The 24686-nt window shown below is 34.9% G+C and overlaps 2 protein-coding genes across 8 annotated transcripts in view; both read left to right on the top strand.

Annotated features, from left to right (window-relative positions):
- Positions 1-77: 77 nt before the first annotated feature.
- tmem120ab (transmembrane protein 120Ab) lies at positions 78-12494 on the top strand. 4 transcript variants are annotated; one of them, XM_073922980.1, is made up of 13 exons: positions 78-129; positions 1365-1499; positions 1585-1703; positions 1790-1906; positions 2000-2059; positions 3721-3816; positions 3897-3986; positions 4793-4858; positions 9688-9749; positions 9865-9957; positions 10051-10115; positions 11770-11838; positions 11951-12494. In XM_073922980.1, exons 2-13 carry the CDS (start codon positions 1431-1433, stop codon positions 12056-12058), a joined length of 1014 nt encoding a protein of 337 aa, XP_073779081.1. In that variant the 5' UTR covers positions 78-129; positions 1365-1430; the 3' UTR covers positions 12059-12494.
- Positions 12495-13545: 1051 nt separating this feature from the next.
- The window catches only part of tyw1 (tRNA-yW synthesizing protein 1 homolog (S. cerevisiae)), a 134123-nt gene continuing 122982 nt past the window's right edge, over positions 13546-24686 (top strand). For all 4 annotated transcript variants that reach the window (XR_012390533.1, XR_012390534.1, XM_073923137.1 and 1 more), the window contains exons 1-5: positions 13546-13759; positions 14780-14910; positions 19605-19739; positions 20618-20719; positions 24465-24659. Coding sequence is in view for 2 of the 4 variants with exons in the window: in XM_073923137.1 (XP_073779238.1) it covers positions 13681-13759; positions 14780-14910; positions 19605-19739; positions 20618-20719; positions 24465-24659 (642 nt within the window). In the remaining 2 variants the exon portion in view is untranslated. The remainder of the gene's footprint in view (positions 13760-14779; positions 14911-19604; positions 19740-20617; positions 20720-24464; positions 24660-24686) is intronic.

Below are 24686 nucleotides of genomic sequence, written 5' to 3'. Positions count from 1 at the left end.
GTGCGTATATTCAATGACGAGTGAACGCAAGGGGCCGCTCGTGGACAAATAAAAAAAAAACAACAACTGTTTGTTTTATGACAAATGCCCACTTATTGAAGGTGATTGAGATTCGCTAATGATTATCAGGTAACAAATATATATACTATTTGTTATACTTATTAAAAGGCCTAATAACAAACAACACATTGTCTCTAATGCCCTAAAATTAACCATAGCAAAACCTAGTAACCTTAACTTTCCAACCAAAGTCAATACTATAAAATTAGCAGTTAGGACAATCAATGTAGCCTATGTCGTATTCATTGAAATTTCTAGCTGATAAGGCAGTATAGATGAAGATGTTGAAATAAAACTCTTTAAATTACACCTGAATGAAGTAAGCTGAATGTTATCTGTCGACCAAAGGTCAAGATCTCATTGTTTCAGCTGTTCTTGTATTCCGCAAGTGTTCTTTTACACCAGTGGAATTTATGAGGGATTATTGGATTATGCAACTAATGCATGAGACCTTAGAGCATGAATGACTGGACTCTGAACACTCACTGGACACTTTATTGGGTGCTACTACTGGGTTGGTCCCCTCTATGCCTTGAGAACTGCCTCAGATTTGTATAACATAAATTCATTTTGCTGCTGGAAACATTCCTCAGAGATTCTGCCCTAAATTGAGGTCAGAATATTATGTAGCTGCAGCAGATTTGTCTGTTGCACATTCTTGATGAAAAGCTCCCATTACAACACATTCCAAGGTGCACTTTTTGGGTTGCCATTTGGTGACTGTGGAGGCCATTTTTGTAAAGTAAACTCCTTGTCGTGTTCAAGAAACTAGTTTTGGATTCGCTTTTGTGACACTGTGTTATCCTGATGGTCCAGGATGGGTAATGAAGTAAAGGGATTATATAAAACTCAGGTAGGCTCTGGTGTGTACCAAAATACCCAATGTTGTGCCAAGAAAATATTACCCACATCATCACACCACTAGAAACCTGACCCATTGTTACAAGGCAGCATGAATCCAATGCTTTCATGTTGTACAGAATATGGCAAATTCTAAAGAAATAATTCTTTCAGATCTTCACTAGAACTTCTTTAATAAACACAATTTCACGTTATTATATAGCTGAATTCGCAGTGTTGTTCTAAATACATAGCCCTTCCTATAAAGCGCAGACAACCAAGTGTGTTAAAGGTCAGTCAAGCTGGTCTGTCAAAGTTCACTACAAAGTTCAAACCCATATTGCAATCACTAAGAAATAAGAGATACGACGAAGACTACCAACTGACATGCTTCTAAACTGAAGATCTCTGAATATCCAGCAAATTATTTAACATTTCTGCTTACATCAGTTTGTTATTATCAGATCTGCCTTTTAACTAAGAGGAATCTTATAATTTAAACTGAACAACACTACAAACTGAACAACTACATGTCGAAGGCACTCGCAGCAGCTCTTCAAGAATGGAAGACTCAGGAGAAAGAATTTCAGCAGCTTCAGGTAAGATCTTATTAAATCTGTTTTAAATCTGCATGTGATGTTTGTGCAACACAACTTTTATTTTAAAATGAATTGTCCTTTACAGGAGACCCATCGGCTTTACCTGCAGAAATTAGAGGAAGTGTCCAAACTTCAGAAAAGCTTTGCTGCCTCTTTGGCACGACAGAAAAAGAATTTAAAGGAGAATTTAAAATCTTTGATTAAGTAAATAAAATGTGTTTTTGTTTTGTCTCATTTAATAAGTATTTAACTTTGACGTTTACAGATGGTTGTTGTGCTCTGAATTGTAGACTCAATAAAGGCCTGACAGAAGAGGAGAGCAATGCAGTAAAGGAGGCCAAAGATCACATCCGAAATATGCCAAGCCAGATCTTTCAAATGGAAGCATTTCTTCCAAAGAAGAATGGGTACATGATTATTCAAATGAGAATATTTCAGCAGCTTATTTACATCAAGTTCAGTAAATATTAGAAGTTGTTACTTCTGCTTTTTTTTTCAAGGATTTATCTCAGCCTTGTCCTTGGGAGCGTGAATGTTAACCTTCCTAGCAAAGATGCCAAGTAAGCACAAAAAAATTATATACTTAAAACTTCAGTACTTTGTATGTTTATACAAATAACAAAATTAAATAAGTTTTTATTATATATATATAATTTGGTATTATATATATATATATATATATATATATATATATATATATATATATATATATATATATATATATATATATATATATATATATATATATATTTGGTAAAACATTTTTTCATTAATTAAATTTTTTATTAGTTTATAATCATTTTAGTTAGTTTCAGATATTTTAATATAAGTTAACTTAAAAGAAAATGATAAATGTTTCACTCACAACCAGTTTTTAATATCTTTAATATTTAGTTAATTAAATTCCATTTTATCTATACAAAATTTCAATATTTATAATATTCCAGGTTCCTGCCAAGGAAATATTTTTCTCATTTTAATTGAACTAAACTAAACTAAAAACACACAAAAAAAAGTTAAATTGATTAACACCAGTGATGGAAAGAGTACTGAAAAATCATACTTATGCTAGGTATCGTTACTTGCCAAACAATGTAGTGCAAGTAGAGTAAAAGTATCTGTTGTAAATATTACTCAAAGTAGGAGTAAAAAGTAGCCCTTTCAAAAGTGCTCAAGAGTAGTGAGTATTACACTGTAAAAAGCTGATGCATTTGCATCTAATTAGTGAATGTGTGTAAACGTAACATTCTGTAGTGCGTTTAGTTATTGCCCAGCAGGCACACAACGCTATAAGACGTTAATATTAGGTTAGATTTAGGTTGTGATGTCAGGTGACCAAAATTCAATGTCTAGTCAGCGTCTAAGGACTATTTTATTTTGATGTCCAATAACAATGTCAAATGATGTTGATATTTGATTGATTTTAGGTTGTGAAAGTGACCAAAATCCAACGTTGAGCCAAGATCTTAAACCAACATCATATTGATGTCAAATACTGACATTTATTCCTTGTGTATGACCACCAAAATCCTACATCTGATAGACGTCATATTGGTAATGTCCACACAATGTGAAGCTGTAACATCACTGCGTGCAAATAATTTAGACATCATCTTGGACATTTTTAATTCTTCCAAACAGTTTGCTGCAATTATAAATTGCCCATTTCTTAAGGTAAATCATTATGATGTGATTTATCTTCTATATGCAATTTGATTAGACAAGAATCACAGGACTGATCTTTCTAATCCCCATAGACAAGAAAAAATAAAGTAGAGACTGCAGGTTGAAGGAAAGTAGTGGAGTAAAAGTACTGATACTGCACTAATAATGTACTGTACTCAAGGGGAAGTAAAAGTGCACATTTTTTAAAAACTACTTATTCCTGAGAAAAACTACTCAATTACAGTAATTTGAGTATTTGTAATAAGTTACTTTACACCACTGATTAACACGTAATAAAGTAATCAATATAAATATATATATATATATATATATATATATATATATATATATATATATATATATATATATATATATATATATAAAACGCTATAACATTTGAACCATTGTGAAAACAGAAAATATTATAATTATAAATAATTTTTAGTGTATATGGATTCAAATCTCAATAAATGTAATCAGTATAGAATTATGCTGGCAGAAAAATACAAACATCTTTTTTGTGCATAGTTTCATATACAGCATATTTGCATTGCAGAGCTGAATACAAAGATGAGTATGAGCGGTTTAAACTGTATGTGACGGTGACTCACTTCCTGCTCACCTTCATCTGCTGCTTCTTCGTCAACTACAGGTAAAACTGACTGAGTTTACACGGCTTTGTCTGAAAGTCTACCCTCACATCACACTTCACACCTTCTTGTGTGTCTGCAGATTCTTGGACGCTCTTCTCAACTTCCTGCTGGTTTGGTATTACTGCACACTGACCATCCGTGAAAGCATCCTCATCAGCAATGGATCCAGGTTAGAATATATCAGAGACTTTCAGTTCTGAAAATAATAATGGATTTAATATAATAATGGATTTAAAAGCTGTCGGTCATTAGGTGCAATTAGTTACAAGTAAGCGATTACTTTTCACTTTTTAGTTACTTTTGATGTACTTGCCTTAAACACTGTACATATTCAACAGTTCTGTATAAATCAGTTCAGAAAAGCAGACTATAATCATTTTTGTTATAGAAATATAATTTGCAGAATAGCTAAAGGTTTCTTTTTTTAAGATGATTAAACATGCTTAATAAGCAGAAATTAATAACAATAATGGTCTGAATGAAATGTGGTATGATTACTTTGATACATAAAATATACTTTTTATTTTTTAATAAAGCTAAAAGACCCTGTCTGACTCTATATAAAAATATACATTTTTAATATGGATTATTATCTGTCTATGCATTTAGATTTCTAGTGATTTTGTGATATTGTTTCAAGTATTTAAACGCAGGGGTCACCAATCTCGGTCCTGGAGGGCCAGTGTCCCTTCAGGGTTTAGCTCCAACTTGCCTCAACACACCTGCCTGGATGTTTCAAGTCTACCAAGTAAGACCTTGATCAGCTGGTTCAGGTGTGTTTGATTAGGGTTGGAGCTAAATTCTGCAGGACACCGGCCCTCCAGGAACAAGTTTGGTGACCACTGATTTAAAGTAATTTTTAGTTAGTAATTAATTACTTTTTTTGATGTATATAAATGCACTTAAATGTATTTGTTTTTGAGCTTATATTAATATATAGATGAGTTTTTAGTTGTTGTTGTTTTTTTTTAATAGGATTAAAGGTTGGTGGGTTTTCCACCACTACATTTCCACCTTTCTGTCTGGAGTCATGCTAACCTGGTGAGACTATTTATTTCAGACCAGTTAATCATCATAAATTACAATTCACATCCTATTTTTGTATTGCAATGTAAGGGTCCAATGATAGTGTCCAATGGCGGCTGATTGTCTTTTCAACGCAACGGTCTTTTCAATGCACAATTCTAATATAGTTGCTATTACACTCATATATGACTCCAATTTAATGAGACAATTTTGCCAAAAATATTAATTGATTTAGGTGAATGTTTCATTATTCTGTTTAACTCGTTACTGTTCTCTATATTATACTCATTCATTCAGTTATTCATTTCATTTCGGCTAAGTACCTTATTTATCAGGGGTCATCACCGCGGAATGAACCGCCAACTATTCCGTATGTTTTACGCAGTGGATGCCCCTCCAGTACTGGGAAACATCCATATACTGTCACACTCACACACACACACACACACACAACGGTCAATTTAGTTCATCCAATTCACTTATAGCTCATGTCTTTGGACTGTGGGGGAAACCAGAGCATCCGAGGGAAGCTCACACCAACACGGGAAGAACATGCTAACTCCACACAGAAATGACAACTGGTCCAGCTAGGACTCAACAAAGCGACTTTCTTGTTGTGAGGTGAAAGTTCTAACCACTGAGCCACCTATATTATACTCATTTTTTCTGATTCCTATAATATTTACTGGCCGAGTTTAGAGTACAATTGTCACTAGACAGAAGCAATTTTTATTATTATAGTAGGCCGTACACTATTTGCTGATTCTAGAATATATTATGGAGTAACCATAGAGCTGCACCTACTACCATGTCATGATTATCATCATAGCCGAGTCAAGCAGACCAGCTTACTTCTTTAACTGGTAAATTTAAAGGTATATCCAAAAATGACAATTCTGTCATCATTTACTCACACTCTCTTTTACTGTTTGAGTTTCTGTTGAACGCAAAGGAACATATTTTGAAAAAAGTTAGATAGCAGGAGCTATTAACTGCCATTATGGATGTCGATGGCTGCTTTTTTCCAACATTTTTCAGAATGTCTTATTTTGTGTTCAACAGAAGAGGGAAATTCATAAATGTTTAGAACTACTTGAGTGTGAGTAAATGGTGAGGAAATGTTCATTTTTGGGTGAACTATCCCTGGTGGTAATCAAAATTCACCTACGTAATTAGAATAATATAACAATAAAAACACCCTGAGACTAAACCATGTTTACACTGTTTTTGCAGTTTTCTGTATTTTATAAATCATGTTTTTATTTTTTATTGTGACTGTTATCAACATTTTTAATAGTTTAACATGATAAATTGTCTGGGTTGGTGTTGTAAATTAGGCTACAAAAAATAAACTTCTAAAATGTCAATAAAAATCATTTTGTTCAACTGTAGAGTTGAATTTTCAACATCAAAAGTCAACAGAGCAGAGATTAAGCTGTCGTAATGCAATGTACAAGCCTAAATTAATGGAAAACACTTCACTAAATCCCAAAATGAGGAAACTGTTAATTAACTGATATTTTTTTTACAGTTTAGAGTGCATACCTGACCTGATTTATAGAGAGATTTAGAAAGACATACTTTGTAAAAAAATATACGTTAATTGAAAGTTTCTGTATTTTGGGATCCACAGGCATTTCCATTTCTTTATGGTTTATTTTGATCTCTGCTCTGTCTTTTTATGTTAATATTCAACTGTGCAAAATGTTCTGGCAGTTTATGACCAGGTTTTGTAATGTCATTTAAAACACTAATACAGACAATTAATAACTTCAAACTAATTAACATGTCAACAAAAGTCATTTTTTTAAAGATTTAACATTAAAAGGTCAAGGTGCCATGATGCAATTCAAAACCATAAATAAACAGGCAAAAAGTGAAACACAAAATACGAAAAACTGCAAATTTATGGATTTTCTTTACAGTGCGGCGTAAAGGTTGATTTGGCTACACAATCGCCCTGAACCTCTTGCCTTTTTTTGCTTAAATACTTAGACCGAGACAGAATTTGCTCCAGGTGTATCTAAATGAGTGGAATGCGAGATTTGAAGAGTGCATGCCTTATGGGGACAAGTGGTCATTTGAATGGAAGCCCCCAGTAAGGGCACACCCTGTGAAGACAGTTTAAAGAATAGAAAGTTTCAAATCTTTATTATGATTATAACTTTTTCTGAATGAGTTAGAGAGGTAATGTCAGCACCAAGACATTTCAAATGATATCAAACATAATGGTTAAAATCACTTGACACATGACTGTATTGAGCATTGTGTGATTCCTGTGTGAGTTGAGTGGAGAAGAGAATGTGTGAAGGGAAAGAAAGAAGTGGGGGAGAAGGATAACATATAAATGAAGGATTGGAGGGAAACAAGCTTTCCTGCATTTTCACATCGGGTGTGGAGCAAAATGACTTTGCGTTGAAGGTATAGTTCTCCAAAAAAATTCCAATTTACTCAAACCCTCAAACCTTTATCAGTTTATTTCTTCTGTTGTGCACAAACGAAGAGATTTTGAGGAAATATGGAAAAACTGCCATCCATAGTTGGGAAAGATGAATGCTATAAAAGTAAACGGTAACAAATTTCCAGCTTTCTTCAAAATATCTTCAGCTGTGTTCAACAGAAGAAAGAAAGTCAAACGGGTTTGGAACAATTGATGGGTGAGTGAACATATTTTTATTGTCCACTGTATTGTATGTGGAGGGATAAAAAAAATCTTATGTGTTTTAACCTTAAATATTAAGGTATCTTTCAGAATAAATTATTAGATTAACAAAAGGGGGAGAAATGCTGCCATAGCATAACTTAAATGAGATTTTTTGTGTTTTATTTGAGTTCAGCAGTGAAGCTAAAATAAAATTGAAATGAAACAATAACAGTAATATGAACTTATATCTTAGTGATTGGGATTCCATGATTGATTAAAAAAGAAATGTGAAACTATGTTGTTTTGTTTTGGTTTATTAATAATAATAATAATAATAATAATAAAGTCTTAATATTTTATATTGCATGACTAAAACAGTATACTGCATTTGTGAAGTATGTGAATAATTACTGAAAAAAAAAAATTTAACTCTTGAGACAGTGTTAGCTTGTTAACACTTTTGAAAATGTTAATTTAACTCTGGCCAGTGTGGATTATATTTACACCGGTAAAGTGTTAAAATGAACTCTCTTAGAGTTGAATTAACTGGTGATTTTGCTGTGTATGCATGCCAGGACTTGAACTTGGTACGCCTGAAATGTAATGGCATGTTATGGACTTATATATTATAATTCATTCATTTTCTTTCGGCTCAGTCCCTTTTTCATCAGCGGTCGCCACAGCAGAATGAATCGCCATATATTATAATATAAAAGCTTTGTTTACCTAAAAATTAAAATTCTATTATTTATTCCTTATAGCGTCACGGTGGCGCAGTGGGTAGCACAATTGCCTCAAAGCAAGAAGGAAGAATGCCTCACAGCAAGAATGGCTGGTTTGAGCCTCAGCTACGTCAGCTGGCATTTCTGTGTGGAATTTGCATAATCTCCCCATGTTCGCATGGGTTTCCTCCGGGTGCTCCGATTTCCGTTGTAGGTGAATTGGGTGGGGTAAATTGTCTGTATGTGAATGAGGGTGCGTGGATGTTTCCCAGTGATAGGTTGCAGCTGGAAGGGCATCCGCTGCGTAAAGCATATGCTGGATAAGTTGGCGGTTGTGGCAGCCACTGATTAATAAAGGGACTAAGCCGAAACTAAAAGGAATGAATGAATTAATAATTCCTCATACCCTCCTTAAATTATGTTATAACTTCCTTACCCATGTTGTTCCAATCCCCTCCAAGAAACTGTTTGTGCGTCAAAAACTGTAAATAAAAAAGCTGTTCACCCATGTTTCCTCTTCCTCGTCAGGTCAGGATGTGCATATATGGGCAGTACGACTTTGGAAATTAGAGTCAGCAGCACAACATGGAAGAATTATATTTCGCATATTAAAGTCCACATGAACCGGAAGCTGTGACAGTTTTCCCCCCCCCCCCCGCATTGTGACGCAGTTCCTAGAAAACGGAATATTAAATGAGAAAACAGTAGTCGTGGCTTGTTTATTTCTATTGCGAGCTGATTGGATGTAAAGTAGGCATTTCATTCAAAAGATCAGGAATAGATCAGGAAAAGGGTTTTAGAGAGTGATTACAACCTAACAGACTCCTTCTGCTCACCATTTCTGTTTGTTGTCAAAACTGATAGTTGGAGGGACATGGTTGAGTATGTTAGCCACACCCAATAGCTCAGGCAGATGTAATCTGACAGTCTTAAACTTCTCCGAATTTTTGATGCTCGCCAGTGCTCATTGTCCTGCTCTTCTCTTAATTGGTGATTTGACCTTTCATGTTGACAATGTGGACTGTGTTTATAATGGATATCTTAGACTGTTTTAATTTCACACAGCATGTTCTTTTTCTGACACACAAACATGGTCACACACTGGACTTGCTTTGTTCTACAGGAGTGGCAATTGATTCACTCGTAGGAACAGAGGTATTGATCAGTGACCATAAGCTTCTCAAATTCAATCTGATCCTACCCTCCTCACAGATTGTTACTGAACGCACTATCCTATTTAGACAACTTGTAAAAATGAACTATGATCAACTTATAATTTTTTGTCTCATAATAAAGCTAATAAAATCAGTATGGTTAGTTTTGAATTTATTTATACTTTAAACACCCACCCTGATCTGATGCTTAAGGCATACAAGGAAACAAGCTGTTTTTAAGTGTTTTTGGGGTTGTGGGGCGGGCTAATGTTGATTTTAAATGCATCAGTTTGTTCTAAAGCTGTATTTCTGTTGTTAATGCAGGCCGGATGGTGAAACATACCAGTCTTTCAGGACACAGTTTCTGGCCTACTGCTTGTATCAAAGTAAAAAGCAAACTCTACATGCAAACACAACCTTGTAAAACATCTGTTGTGGTGAAAACAGCAGCACTGCAGTATTGAGAGATGTCGATGGTAAACGTCTCCTGTTGTCTTTTAGGCTTTGTGCAGTATCTTCAGTACTACTACCAGAGCGGTTGCCTCTACAGACTCAAAGCTTTAGGAGAAAGACACAACCTGGATTTGACTGTTGGTAAGTGTTACTGACTTTATGCTGTTTTTTGAATATCTGACAGTGGAAAGCACAGTAAATACTGTATGATACTGAAACGTTTTGTTTGCACAGAGGGATTTCAGTCGTGGATGTGGCGAGGACTGACTTTCCTTCTTCCGTTTCTCTTCCTTGGTCATGTAAGTGTTTGGAGGGCCTAAGAATTTAATTGTGCCACACCAGCCAAGAAGACGGGGACATGGGAAAATTGATTAGCCATAAAGATTTTTTACAGCCCATGAAGATGTACAGTTGTCAGAATAATTAGCCCCTTTTAATTTTTTTCTCTTTTTTAAATATTTCCCAAATAATGTTTAACAATCATAGAGATTTTCACAGTATGTCTGATAATATTTTTTCTTCTGGAGAAAGTCTAATTTTATTTTTATTTTGGCTAGAATTAAAGGCAGTTTTTAATTTTTGAAATGCTATTTCAAATTAAAAATTATTAGCCCCTTTAAGCTATATTATTTTTCGGCTGTCTACAGAACAAACGATCATTAACTTGCCTAATTATCCTATCCTGTCTATTTAACCTAACTAACCTAGTTAAGCCTTTAAATGTCACTTTGAGCTGTATAGAAGTGTCCTGAAAAATATCTAGTCAAATATTATTTACTGTTATCATGACAAACATAAAATAAATCAGTTATTAGAGATGAGTTATTAAAACTATTATGATTATAAATGTGTTTAAAAAAATCTTCTCTTCGTTAAAAAGAAATTGGGGGAAAAAATAAACATGGGACTGATAATTCAGGGGGGCTAATAATTCTGACTTCAATCGTTTGTGTATTATTGTATTTAAAATAGCCAAAGAAAATGGTAAATTGGAATGATGAAAAGTTATTTGTACAGTAATATTAATATGTACAGTTTATTAACATAATTATTAGCACTACTGTGAAATGTTTTAACACAGCATGGAGATTTTCACAGTATTTACCACACTGTAAAACCCAAAAAGTGAAGGTAACTTAAACCATTTGAGGAAACCAATCGCAACAACCCATTTAAGTTGAAAAACTAATCTATATAAGTACTGTGAACTAACGCCATTTAAGTTGGGGTATTAAATTAACTCAGTACCTTTTACACTGAGTTCAAAACTCTTTTCAAGTGAGTAAAATTAATTTTCAGTCAGTTTTGAGGTAACTATATTTCATTTGATAAAGTTGACAGTTGGGTTTTAAATTTCAGATGAAGTTTCTTTAGTTTGACTGAAGAATATGCATTAAAAGTTATATTATTATCTCCTATATGGCTACAGAACAAACCATTGTTGTCACATGACTTACCTAACTAACCTAATTTTCCAAAATAAAGACAAAATAAACAAGCTTTTTAAATTAGTTATTAAAACCATTAAGTTTTAAAATGTGTCAAATCTTCTCTAGTAATTATCACATGGGAAATATTTGAGAATATTATTTATAATAGTGATTTATTTCAATGTACAGCAGTAAAATTAAGAAATAACACAAATACTAAAGTAATTAATAATAATAATAATAGTAATAATAATAATAATAATAATAATAATAATAATACCAAATGCAACTAATACAATAATAATCATCATCATCATAACTGATTTATTTTATCTTTGCCATGATGAAAGTAAATAATATTTGACTAGATATTTTCTCCAGAAGAAAAAATATTATCAGATATACTTTGAAAATGTCCTTGCTCTGTTAAACATAATTTGGGAAATATTTTAAAAAGAAAAAAAAAATCAAAAAAGGGGTTTATTAATTCTGACTTCACCTGTATATGTTGTGTTGTTGACAGTTTTGGCAGTTCTGCAACGGCTTTTCCCTCTTCAGACTGGCCCGGCTCCCTGAATGTAGAGAATGGCAGGTCAGTGTTGCTGTGAACTAACATCATTACACTGAAGTGATCATATAACACCGTGAATAAATCTGTTAATACTGTGATGAATGTATTGTGTCTAAATGTATTTTTCCTGCAGGTGTCCATGTGTGGCTTCTGCTTTATGGTTCTGTTTGCTGGAAACTTTTTCACTACACTTGCAGTCGTCCAACACAAGCGCAAAACCCAAAGAACCAAGAGCCTGTGAAACTGTCAGTGAGGACAACAGACTATGCCATGATTCATTTGATGAAATCTAACTTTGTAATATGTGTTTTATTATGTTTTTTAAATATGCAGAATATGCCTTTTTGATTATTATTATTATTATTATTATTATTAAAGATCTGTAATAATACTTGTCTGTAATTAGTTGGAATTTCTAAAATCATTGATTAAACACATAATAAAAGTGAATAATGATAGTAAAAATTGTTATGCATTGTTGTTTTAGTATATCCTTGAGATAGGCATGCTGTTTCATTAGTAGTTAAATTTTGTGTTTTCATTAACAATTTAATTTAAATTTTAGCATTTTATCTGTGTTTGTTGTTATCTCACCAAATATTAATTTCTTAAATCTTCTGAAGTTAAACCATAGCATTTTTGTCTGAAAATAAATATATACATGTTTGGAAATGCCACATTTTTGTTATTTTGTTAAATTTTTATTTATTTATTTTTTTGGTGGAATTATAAGTAAGTCAACATAACTTTAACATATTAAATCTAGAAAAAATGTATCTAAAATAACACATTGGTAGCTTTAAGCTTAAAGTTTTAGTTAACAGCCCATGCCATTCACAACAACAACAACAATAATTTGTATTGCCTATTTGATAATTTAAACTAATAAATTATTCTTATTTTTTTATTATGCAAGAAAGAAAATTACAAAGATACAATATGAACAAAGAGACAAAAAGGGTTACATAAATAAAATTCCAGCAAATTAAACAAGTTTAAATTATTTACACTAAGTTTTACATGCAATATAATTAATAGTCTTTTAAAAAGTTCACATACAAATTAAAGTCCTTTCTGAAAATATAAAAAGAGTATTTCTTTGATTATCTACATTTATGGATGTAAAATCTAGCCAAAAAAGCAATAAATTAATAACAAATTTACAATGAGTTGGATCAGAGAGCAACCAAATAATGCAATTTTAGGGAAAAGTCAACGCAAAATACTTTGCAGTAAGTGCACTCCCAAAATAAATGATTTAGTGTTTCATCATATTGATTACAAATGAGCACTTAGGGGAAATATTGTTATTAAATTTACCTAATTTGGTATTTATTGGGTAGCAATTATGAATGATTTTAATTGAGAGTTTTTATTGAGACAGTTTATTAGATAAAAATATATTTTTTTCCGAAGAAGCCAAACCTGATCTCAATATATGTCACCAAATATATTATTCTGAAAACCTATGCAAGCAGGTAAAACGATCAGAGAACTATTAATAACCACGCGAGTATCTTTGTTTGACGCAGAACTGAGAGGAGTTCTAAAGGTTTGTGTTGTCAAAAATAAACGAATCTAAAGAACCTTTGGGGCCATGTTTGACTAAAGGTACAACCTTCTCGCCTTCTTCGCACCGACATTAATTATTTTTATGAATAAGAATTCAAGCAGAGAACACTCGAAGACTCACGTGGAGCTTAATGACCTGAGATGACCTAATTTCCCAGAATTCCTGTCATAACAATATGGCGGCGTCCTGCGACATGCAGCCGTAAAGTTAGCCCGTTATTTATATCTGAGACGTATGAAGTTAAATCTTTGTCTGGTTATTGTAAAACATTTATTTACTAGACTGTGTTGATGGAGAGAGTACATGAGATGCTGTTTTTATCGGTGTTGTCGGGTTTGGTGTGTTCTGCAGTCGGCGCTGAGATGTCAGGTAACGTTAGGTTTTTATTTTGCTAAGCGTGGCTGATAACAGCATACAATATATTACATTAAATAACTTATCATAGCAGACAGCGTTGTTATGCTCAAAATTGTGTCCACGAGCACATTTTGCTGCATTATAATAATCCTGCGGTCGGGCTCTGTCTCAAAATCTAACTTACTTGGCTCCCTACCTAGACTGCATTTTTGGACAACACACGCACATTCCGAGTTTCAGGTTTTACGAAAACGCGGCAATAATGATTGACACGCCGGTTTTATATTCGTACATTCCAGTAACAACTTGTGACACGCTCACTATATTAGTTGCTATGGTACGTTACTTTAAATATTCGTTCAGAAATAGCATGAAGTATAACTTCAAAACAACATTTGCACTATTTATTTGACTGTGAACATGTTGTAGCCTACGCTGATAGTCATAATATGATTTTACTGTGTCGAATTTGCCAAGAATACTTCTGTGAAATAATAAGTCAGAGATAATGAGGTTGGTTTTATATTCGCACATTCGTTTAGTGACAACTTGTCACACGCTTATATGTTGTTTACCATGATACTTTGAATATTCGATCGCAAATCATATGTAAATATGACTTCAAAACAACATTAGCGCTATTTATTTGAGTGTGAACAATGTTGAAGCCTACGCTGATAGTCATTGGCTGCTAATATGATTTTACTGTGTCGAATTTGCCAAGAATACTTCTGTGAAATAATAAGTCAGAGCATGTGAATATAAAACCAACTTTACCTTTATATTTATAAGAGTCCTGCAGCCGAACTCTCTTTAAAACATTCTAAGCAATCTACCTAAACTGCAGTCTTGGACAACAAACGCACCATGTTTCAGGTTTTACAAAAATGCCAGATAGGTTTGAGACAGCAATTCCTCATTATCGAGTGTCTTTTCCATCAATAATTATTGTCAGGTATTGTTTATTTACATCTCTTAGCCTACAGGTAAATGTTGTGAGCTCTTTGTAAACTGTTTACTATGTATTCACAGGTGTTTTGAACGATGTGAGGGATTACACTGAGGGTTACCTGCAGGTTCTGTGGCAGAACAGGTTATATGTGTACTCGACTGCTGCTGTTCTCATTGGAGTCTGGTTTACTGTGAACATGCTTTTCAAAAAGGTAACATTAAGTGGGAATAAGGTTACAAGTCCAGAGGTTACATTGGGGACTTATCATGTAAACTGACGTAACATGTATGTGCAAGAAACGGAAAATTATTTTCAGCATTGTTAATGTTAGCCTCTGAAACAGTCATGACACTGCACAAGCTTCCTGTTACTGACACGTGTTGCCACATGAGCAGACACTTTGTTTACAACTGTTTATAGTTTCATCATCCAGCACTAGCACTATTTTGATCAATAATACAGTATTGTGCTTTACGGTATTGTGATTACTGAACTAAAATCTATTCTTTTTTAAATGCCTGGGTAAAAAAACCAAAACCTTTTTTTCTCCTTTGAACACATATTTCATTTTAAGAGACATTTAAAATATTTTGAAACAGTAAACATGTCAGTCTAATTAAAGGTGCAGTAGGTGATCTGCCCAGATGCTTATCCAGTGTTTCTTCTCGGATTTTTTTTACACAAATCAACCAATTACCTATTGGTTGTTATTTGATTGACGAATGTTGTGAGCGCTGTATTACAACTCAGGATCACATTTATGTAATAAGAGCATGCATCTTTTTGCTTGCATGCCGATTTTCTCTGTTCACAGAGAAAACAAAACTTGTTTTTTCTTGCACAAAACTTCTTGCTCAAATATACGCTGCTCAAGTGCAGATCTTCTTGTGCGCTCTCAAATAAATGCTGCTGAAGTGCGATTTAGTGTGTTTATGTAATGAGTATGTCTCCAATATTTATTAGATTTGCTAGGAATATTTATGAATTTCTCCAGTAGACCCGTGGCATTAATGCACCCTGAAGTAAAGTGAAATGACCGTAAACTCCAGCAAAATAAAGCGTTGTATGCAGAGTTATTAACCTTTATCTATAAACCCTGCTTCATGCGCTCGTCAAACCCTGCTTCATGCGCGTGTCAAACCCTGCTTCATGCGCGCGTCAAACCCTGCTTCATGCGCTCTTCAAACCCTGCTTCATGCGCGCGTCAAACCCTGCTTCATGCGCTCGTCAAACCCTGCTTCATGCGCGCGTCAAACCCTGCTTCATGCGCGCGTCAAACCCTGCTTCATGCGCTCGTCAAACCCTGCTTCATGCGCGTCAAACCCTGCTTCATGCGCGCGTCAAACCCTGCTTCATGCGCGCGTCAAACCCTGCTTCATGCGCGCGTCAAACCCTGCTTCATGCGCTCGTCAAACCCTGCTTCATGCGCGCGTCAAACCCTGCTTCATGCGCGCGTCAAACCCTGCTTCATGCGCTCGTCAAACCCTGCTTCATGCGCGCCTCAAACCCTCCATCATGCGCGCCTCAAACCCTCCATCATGCGCGCGTCAAACGCTGCTTCATTCGCGCGTCAAACCCTGCTTCATGCGCGCGTCAAACCCTGCTTCATGCGCGCGTCAAACCCTGCTTCATGCGCGCGTCAAACCCTGCTTCATGCGCGCGTCAAACCCTGCTTCATGCGCTCGTCAAACCCTGCTTCATGCGCGTGTCAAACCCTGCTTCATGCGCGCGTCAAACCCTGCTTCATGCGCTCGTCAAACCCTGCTTCATGCGCGCGTCAAACCCTGCTTCATGCGCGCGTCAAACCCTGCTTCATGCGCTCGTCAAACCCTGCTTCATGCGCTCGTCAAACCCTGCTTCATGCGCTCGTCAAACCCTGCTTCATGCGCGCCTCAAACCCTCCATCATGCGCGCGTAAAACCCTGCTTCATGCGCGCGTCAAACCCTGCTTCATGCGCGCGTCAAACCCTGCATCATTCACGTGTCAAATTCACTTCAGAATAGACGTCGATTCATGTGATGGGCAGGGCTTCTGTCTGCCCGGTGACTCTAGCTTCGTTGCTAAATGGCTAACATGGATATTATTAAGAAAATAACAGTGTTTATGTGCTTTATGAAGGCTGAAAAACAGCGTAGATAAGTTTAAGGCGATGTCTCATAAACTCCTCCAGAAACTTAACCTGGATGATGGAGGCTTTCAGCGGTGTTTCTAACTGACTTCTTATTTGCATCAATCATGCCGCAGGATGTCTATTCGCGCGTTTGCATTGACTTAACATGTAAATCACTGGCTCTTGACACTTCATCCGCGACTGGTGTGAACACAGCATAAGTCTTTAAATGTATCTTCTCTGTGATGTCGTAAACACCATATTGCTTTTCAGTTTCTCTTATCTGGTTTGATGTTTTGAGCATGCTATTTTTCCCCGTAACCTTGTAACAACCAGTACAGTGAATTGACGGCAACATCAAATTCGACTTCAACTGATAATCGTTTTGGATAATCGTGATTACAGTTATGACCAAAATAACTGTGATTGTGATTTTTCCCGTAATCAAGCAGCCCTACTTGGAAGCAGACATTTACACAGGAACAACACAACAAAAAGAATTAACTGATGTTTTGCTCAATTTGCCGTCAGTTTAGCAAGTCAGCCACCTTTTGGTAAATAATTTCAAACTACAATAAAATACTGTTAAATTTCCTTGTTCTGTTAAACATCATTTGGGAAATATTTAAAAAATGAAAAAAAAAAAAAAAAAAGATTCAAAGGGGGGCTAATAATTCTGACTTCAACTGTATGTGCTATACATGTAGGGGATGTTGCATGTAGTACCATGATAAACAATATAGGGAGTGCATCACAGGTTGTTATTGTTCAAAAACTAAATAATGTGAATATAAAACCACCTTTACCTCTGTAAAGCAGGCTAGGAGGAATACCACTATTTACTTCTGTTTTGTTGTTAGACTAAACAAAAATTTACATTATCGATGCTGTAAAATGTCCCTTATGAAACTGAAATTAGTCTCATCAAGCTTTCGCCGGAAGGTTTCAGTGGCTGAACAACACTTCTGTACATATAACCCATTCATAACAACACAATCTACATCAGCTTTTCATGACTGAAAATAGTTTTATTACAGAACATTACTTGTCTCAAATAAATACTTTAGCCGTGGTGTCAACCTTCCTCCAGCATGCAAAAGTAACTCCAACATTAATTTAGGATTTAAAAAAGTTTTGATTTAGCATTTGTTTTTACCACTGTCACTCTCTAATGTGCACATGAACGCAGCGCGTGTGCACACGAAAATGCCACATCTGTCTGCGTGAACGGGTGTGCAGATGTACAAATCTACATTTGTTGACAGACAGTTTGAGCTACTTATCAGAATTATCTGCCTGACAAAATTTCATTGGATGAACAATTTTTAGTCTTATGTCTCACACAGAATATAAAAATACATATAAGCACATTTAGATAATTTACTTTAATCATTACTATTGGACTGTGAAGAGATTTCAACCAGCACAACAAAAATGTTTCTGAAGACAATCGCCTTCTGCACCTTAAAATAATTGACTTTTGCAGTTTTATTAGTAGGGGTGTCAAAATTAATTGTTTTTTCGGTGCACCGCGATGCAGACGCGGACAATTCGGTATCGGTTCAGTAATAATCATAGCCGGTTATTATGTACTGACGTCATTTATCTCCTATGCGCTTTGTCGCGAGGGGGGTGAACGCCAGTATTACACCATATTCTGTGACCATCGAAATCTGTGGTCACAGATTTCAATGGTCACAGAATATGGTGTAACACCTGCCCGTGGCATAGGCAATATAGGAAAATGCTAAGGGCGCTGTACATCCAGGAGGGCACCAGAAATGAGCGCGGTTAAGTTGGTTTTGTTTTCGATATTCCTGACACATTCAGTTATAGCGGCAATAACTCAAAAACCTCTACCCTAAAAAGATCTAAAGTGTGTTTCCTACAAAAAGACAAAGCTGGTTATGTTTCACAGCCGTCTTTTTATTTATTTTTTCGCTCGACATTACGACCACTGCCCCTTTTAAGCCCTCGCAATATGTGTTTTGTTTTGCGAAGTTTTCTTCGTTTTTTTTTTTTTTGTTCCGCTCTGCTCATCGCTTAAGTGTGTGTGTGTTGGTGTGTGTGTGTATGTTTGGTGCTGTCTATGTTTGTGTATGTGTGTGAATGAGAGACAGTGTGGTGCTGTGTCTGTGTGCTTATACAGACAGCATGTTATAGCCTCCCCCCAATATATAACACTGTATATGAAAAGCATCGTCAATGCACAGAGATATCGAATTGAACCGAATCGATAGCATGATAATCGTAACCGAACTGAACCGTGAGACCAGTATAGGTTCACACCTCTACTTATTAGTTTCACAAACACAGTTTTCTTTACAATTGAACACACCATCTTTTGATATCTTTTCTGCTGGAGATATAGCTGTCCTCAAAAACAAACAAACAAACAAACAAACAAACAAACAAACATAAAGTATTCTACATATACCATAGGAACAGTATAGCAGAAAATTTTGGCCGCCTTAAAACCTTGACTTTTCAACTTGCATGTGTTTTTATGACACTGTATATGTCTCACTCCAGACACCACAGCCTCTGTAAATGTAATAATATTTATTGCACAATTGCAGTATTTCTTATTTGATTTGCTTTTGACTCTCGCTGTGCTAATAGCAGTTGACTTGCATTGAATGAATCACAAAGAACCACAATTTTGTAAAATATTTTGTTTTATGTTCTACTGAAGAAAAAAAGTCACCTGTTTTAGGTTGAACTAATGTATTGGTTAGATTTTGCCTTTTAGTTGAAGGTAAATTCTCTAATTGATAGTATTTTTCTTTAATAGAAAAAAATGGTCCATCCTGTAAGTCCTCCGGCAAGTAAATCTGTGAAGAAGCAGGAACCAGCTTCTGGAGCTAAAAAAGTCATCCATGTTTCTGGGGTCAAAGTCTTTTATGGATCACAGACAGGAACAGCAAAGGTTTGAATACACAAACACACAATGGGATTTAGTGTTTTATGAGGACTCTACATTTACATGATTTTACTGTGCAGTAGAGCTGCACAATATATTGTTTCAGAATCCACGTACAGTTTGATAAGAGTGCTTGGACCCTAAAGCCGCTTCATATGATGTCACATTTAACAAGCGGATTGTTGATTAATTACAAAGGTTGACTATTCTGGAATTACAGTTTTTTTTTTCTGTTAAACATATCAAACATATGTGAGTTTAAAGCATTATGGCACAAGAAACAATAACTTTTGTAGCTTTGACAAAGGTGAATTACATTTTATAAATATAGTGACACTTCGAAGTGTCATTTACATTTGATTTTTCAATATTTCTGTCCGACTGCTGTAAAACTTAACAGAAAAACATAAAGCAACATTTTTTCTCATTTGTATCTTTCTCTTTTTTATCTAGCTAGTTAAATGTATTTATTTTATAATAATTTGTGCAGATGCATTCCACTACAAAATCAGCCCAACCATTCTGAAATAATAAGTTCTTCACAAATAGTTCATAATTCATCTTGTTAAATATTTCATATCACCATATATATGGTAATGTTGCCATTAACTGATTTTATTTTCTCCAATATCATGCTTCCCTACTGTGCAGACTACATTTTGTCCCCTAGCACAACAGCAACCCTAAACAAAATTTTTAGTAAACAAACGTTTAAGTAACTTTTGGGAAAATATTTTCCATTGCCATTTAGCAAAAGGCATGCTTATCTAAACACTTTAAAAGAAAGAAGTATTTAAACAGGACACATTTTGATAATTAAATATGTTTTTCAAAACCCTGTTTTGTCTTTGACCCTTGTAAATTTTTAACATTTTTGATTTTAGGGGTTTGCAAAAGAACTTGCTGAAGACGTTATTGCTCAGGGGATCCAGTGTGAGGTTATTGATATGAAAGATTTTGACCCGGAAGACAGATTGGCAGAGGAGGTGAGTAAATGTGTTCAATTGTGCTATTTCTGTGCTTAAAATGTGCTTTGGGCTTCATTACTGCATTTCAGAGATGGTGACTGCATTTTTCCTTATACGTTTTGTGCTGCAGTAGCTTAGGCATAGGAATGGATTAATTGAACTTCAGGTTGTGTCATGCTTAAAAATATCTGATAAGGAGTTAAGAAATTATAAGAATTATGAGCACTTTCAAATCTTTTAATTACCAATTAACAGTTACAGGAATTATAGATCTTTTGGCTGGCAGTTAATCATAAGGATTCTGTACAATGTATTACAGAGTAAAGTAATAGAATTTTTCACCTTCGGACATTTTTTTAATGCCACATTTGCCTGAAAAAGACAGAATACAGTAACTACACTGACACTCAGTTCTAAAAACACTAAAAACACTCTTCCCTGACATGTGGATTGTCAATTTGATAACATTTTTACTTTTTTTCAATCAAATAATCTTAAAGAAAATCAATTCTAACCAAATTGGTATGCTCCAATGACTTCACACCTTCCTCAATTTTCACAGGTCGTCTAGCAAGCTTGTTGTGTCCTCTACTTTAAATGCCAATAGGCTCCATATTTCTGACCGTTATCACCTTTTTTTCAATATTGCAAGCTGATATTTGAGTCTATATTACCTTGACATAGTACAAAAAAAAAACAAAAAACACTTTAGACATTTTACTCAAATGTTGAGTTATATGTTAAGTACTGATATACTATTATAACTTTTACAGATATGTAGAATGTGTTTTTATTCTTATTATATTTAGTTTTTACATTTTTAAGTTTAATTTTTTAACTTCCCCTTTATTTTGTAAGTTTTGAATACATTATATATTTTTAAATATCTCAGTATAATTTCAATTATATCCAGCTGAAATATGGAAAATACCTTGTAGACACTAGCAGGTATAAGATTCTGATGGTATGACAACCTTGGAGAGAAATCACACGGTTTCATTTGTTCTTTTTAAGTGTCCGGATAAAAAACAACTTTCCCCCCCAGTGAACACTGTATATTTTCTTTTAAGAAACATTAAAAATATATTGGAAAAGTAAACATGTCAGTCTAATTAAATCATTGACTTATGTCTTCGTTAGTTTCAAGAACACAGCTTTCTTTACAACTAGAAAAGACATCTTAAGATATGCAGTAAGCCACTGTACAGTTCAGGTCCAAAGTATTGCTTGGATGTTGGTGCATAGGTGATCAGTAGTTTTTGATGTGGAGGGTCTGCTGGAGATGCTGTTGCCCTAAAAAACTAAATAAAGTTGTCGTAAAACACGTAAAAAAACCTTACATATACAGTAGGTATGGTATAACAGAAAATATTTTAAAACCTTGACTTTTCCAAACCACGATAAACCTCGACTTTGGTGATCGACCCATGCCTAATGCCTTGTCATCTGGCTGAAGTAAAATACATTTTTATGTTTTATTTCAATTTAAGTTACTTATTTCACGTTTTTTTTGCAAACTGTAGTAATAGCCCACTTTATATACCATTTGCTGTGTTTTAAACATCAACAACTGATTGGATTCATCACAAAATCTGTCAGGATAAGTCATGGATTTAAATCATAACTTGTTTTAAGTTTATTCTAAAATTATTTATTTTATAAGATTTAAAATAACTAAAATATATATTCTGTATTCAGCCCATTTCAAAAATATAAAAGACATGATTATAACTGTAATCACATACCAAAAAAGTGCTGCTTTATTAACTTTATTGACTGTTCTAAAGCATAAAAATACCATACAATATTTGCAGATATTTAGTAAACATGCTAAGTGAACATTCTTGTTTATCTGAAAAACAATGCAAAAGTCAGATATTCTGCTTTGAAAATGTGAGTTACTGTCTTTGTTTTTGTTCTTTTTACCTGCCCAATGCCACTTTAGTCAATTATATTTCAGCACCCTGGGTTGCCTTGGTGGAAAACCACGTATTTCATTAATTCAGACAGAAAGGCTTTCCAAGCATGTGCCGTCACCGAAATACTGCCTCTAGTGTAAAGTAGAAGCATTGGATATTAAAGGCAGATTTAGAGTTCCACAAGAGGCTATTAATTAGCAAAAAATATAAATATTACATCTGTAAACATTAAGTGAGGAGGTTACATTGTAACCCAGTGTCCTAACAACAGGCTACGTGACGAGATTTGTCCTGATAAGCAATTTGCCTGTTTGCACCAAATGAAACACAACAGAAACTAAAGTACAGCTGTTCAGAAGCACAGAATATGCACTGGTAGGGTTTATACTCTGATTAATACATATTAAACCTTTAACATGATTAAACTTTAACATTATTAAATGAACATGCTGAATCATTGTGTTGTTTGAGTCACAGTTCTAAAGATTTTATTTTCAAGATCTGAGGTAAACCATGCTGCTGTTGCTTTCAGTAGTGTGGCAATAAACGTCATGTAAAATGGCATTCAACCTCACATTATTAACATTTAACACCAAATAAAGCACATGAAGTGTACCTGAGGTAATCATTGTCAGTTTTCTGTTGTTCAGGTACAAGAAATAGAAGCAATTTCTAATCAATTTGAGGTGTTGGTTAGGACAAAAACTCCTCTTAAAAGAAAGAATATTCCTTCTATTGTGTGTCGTTGCTTTCATATAGAACACAGTAGGGCTCAATAGTCAGATTCGCTTCTGTTTGTCCTCAATCTGGCAACCTGCGCTTGCGTTTGTTTTGATCCAGGAGTGCAATACCTAGTTCGACCACTGGATGTCAAACTTGCATACTACACCATTAATATATATAAATAAAATCTACAATCACAAAAACAGTCTGATTGCTTAATGCCGAGTTCAGACTGCATGATTTTCAAAGTAGTCGTGTCACAGATGTTTTCACACTGCATGACTATCTGGGCTAGCGTTTCATCGCTGCTTTGTTTACACTGCAAGATGAATCCGCGACAGGGACTTTCACATTGCATGACTTTACTATTGGAAAAATCGCAGAAAACTTAGTCCAAACTACTTCTCACAGCCAAAAACACGTAGTATATCTTTTGTTATTAACTACATAAGACTTTAATGGGGTAGAAAATGTACATATTTGCTCACCTGGGTTTAAAGGGAATAAGACATTTCTCCTCATAGTTGATAATCTAATTTCTTTCTGTATGAAATGTCAAACAGACACGATTGCTCCTAAGTCCTGTCAATCCTCCACTAGTTTTTCCTCCATTTCATGGGTCCAAATAAACCGAAAAAGAGCGCTTTTAACTTCTCCCCCAGCCTCCCGCTGGCCTGCAGCTAGTATACACACACGCACACACAAGTGAATGCAGCTCTCTCAATGGCTGTAGGTGATCGCCGATGTTATTTTCAGTCAAAACTCATTTCACACGGCATGATTTGAATCGCTGACAGCTCCAGATATTTAGCATGCCAAATATCTCACAGGCATCGGCGACTCTCAGATCGCGTCTTTGATAGTTCATACTGTGTGATTGTCACTCACGTGCATGAGCACCGATTTGCCTGTGATTTCAGGCATTTGTCGGCGATTTCTCAAAACCTGTCGGCGAGCCAAAATCGGGGCTAAAATTACGCAGTCTGAACTAGGCATAAGAGTTTCTTAAACTTTTTTTGTGGAAATAAGACCTGACAATTTTTTGCAGGGTTAACTCTCGTTTGAGCGCTGCTACCATGATATTAAAAATTTTTTCATCGTCTCATATTTTCCTTCTCTAGTGCACAAGCAAGATAATCTGTGTGTTTCTGGTGGCCACATACACTGATGGACAGCCCACCGAGAGCGCTGAATGGTTCTGCAAATGGCTCCAGGAAGCATCCACTGACTTCCGATATGGGAAAACCTACCTGAAGGGAATGAGATATGCTGTTTTTGGTCTTGGAAACTCGGTTTATGTCGGCCATTACAACACAGTGAGACTTATTATTATTATTATTTTT

The sequence above is a fragment of the Danio rerio genome, chromosome 15, assembly GCF_049306965.1.
Source record: "Danio rerio strain Tuebingen ecotype United States chromosome 15, GRCz12tu, whole genome shotgun sequence".
Taxonomy (NCBI): domain Eukaryota; kingdom Metazoa; phylum Chordata; class Actinopteri; order Cypriniformes; family Danionidae; genus Danio; species Danio rerio.
The sequence above is the reverse complement of the archived record's forward strand: the minus strand, read 5'-3'. Positions and strand labels throughout refer to the sequence as shown.

Coding starts and splice junctions, on each gene's coding strand:
- tmem120ab (XM_073922980.1), top strand. CDS start 1,431: ATGTCGAAGGCACTCGCAGCAGCTCTTCAAGAATGGAAGACTCAGGAG. Junction 3,987..4,792: donor CTCATCAGCAATGGATCCAG/GTTAGAATATAT, acceptor TTTTTTTAATAG/GATTAAAGGTTGGTGGGTTT. Junction 10,116..11,769: donor CGTTTCTCTTCCTTGGTCAT/GTAAGTGTTTGG, acceptor TGTTGTTGACAG/TTTTGGCAGTTCTGCAACGG.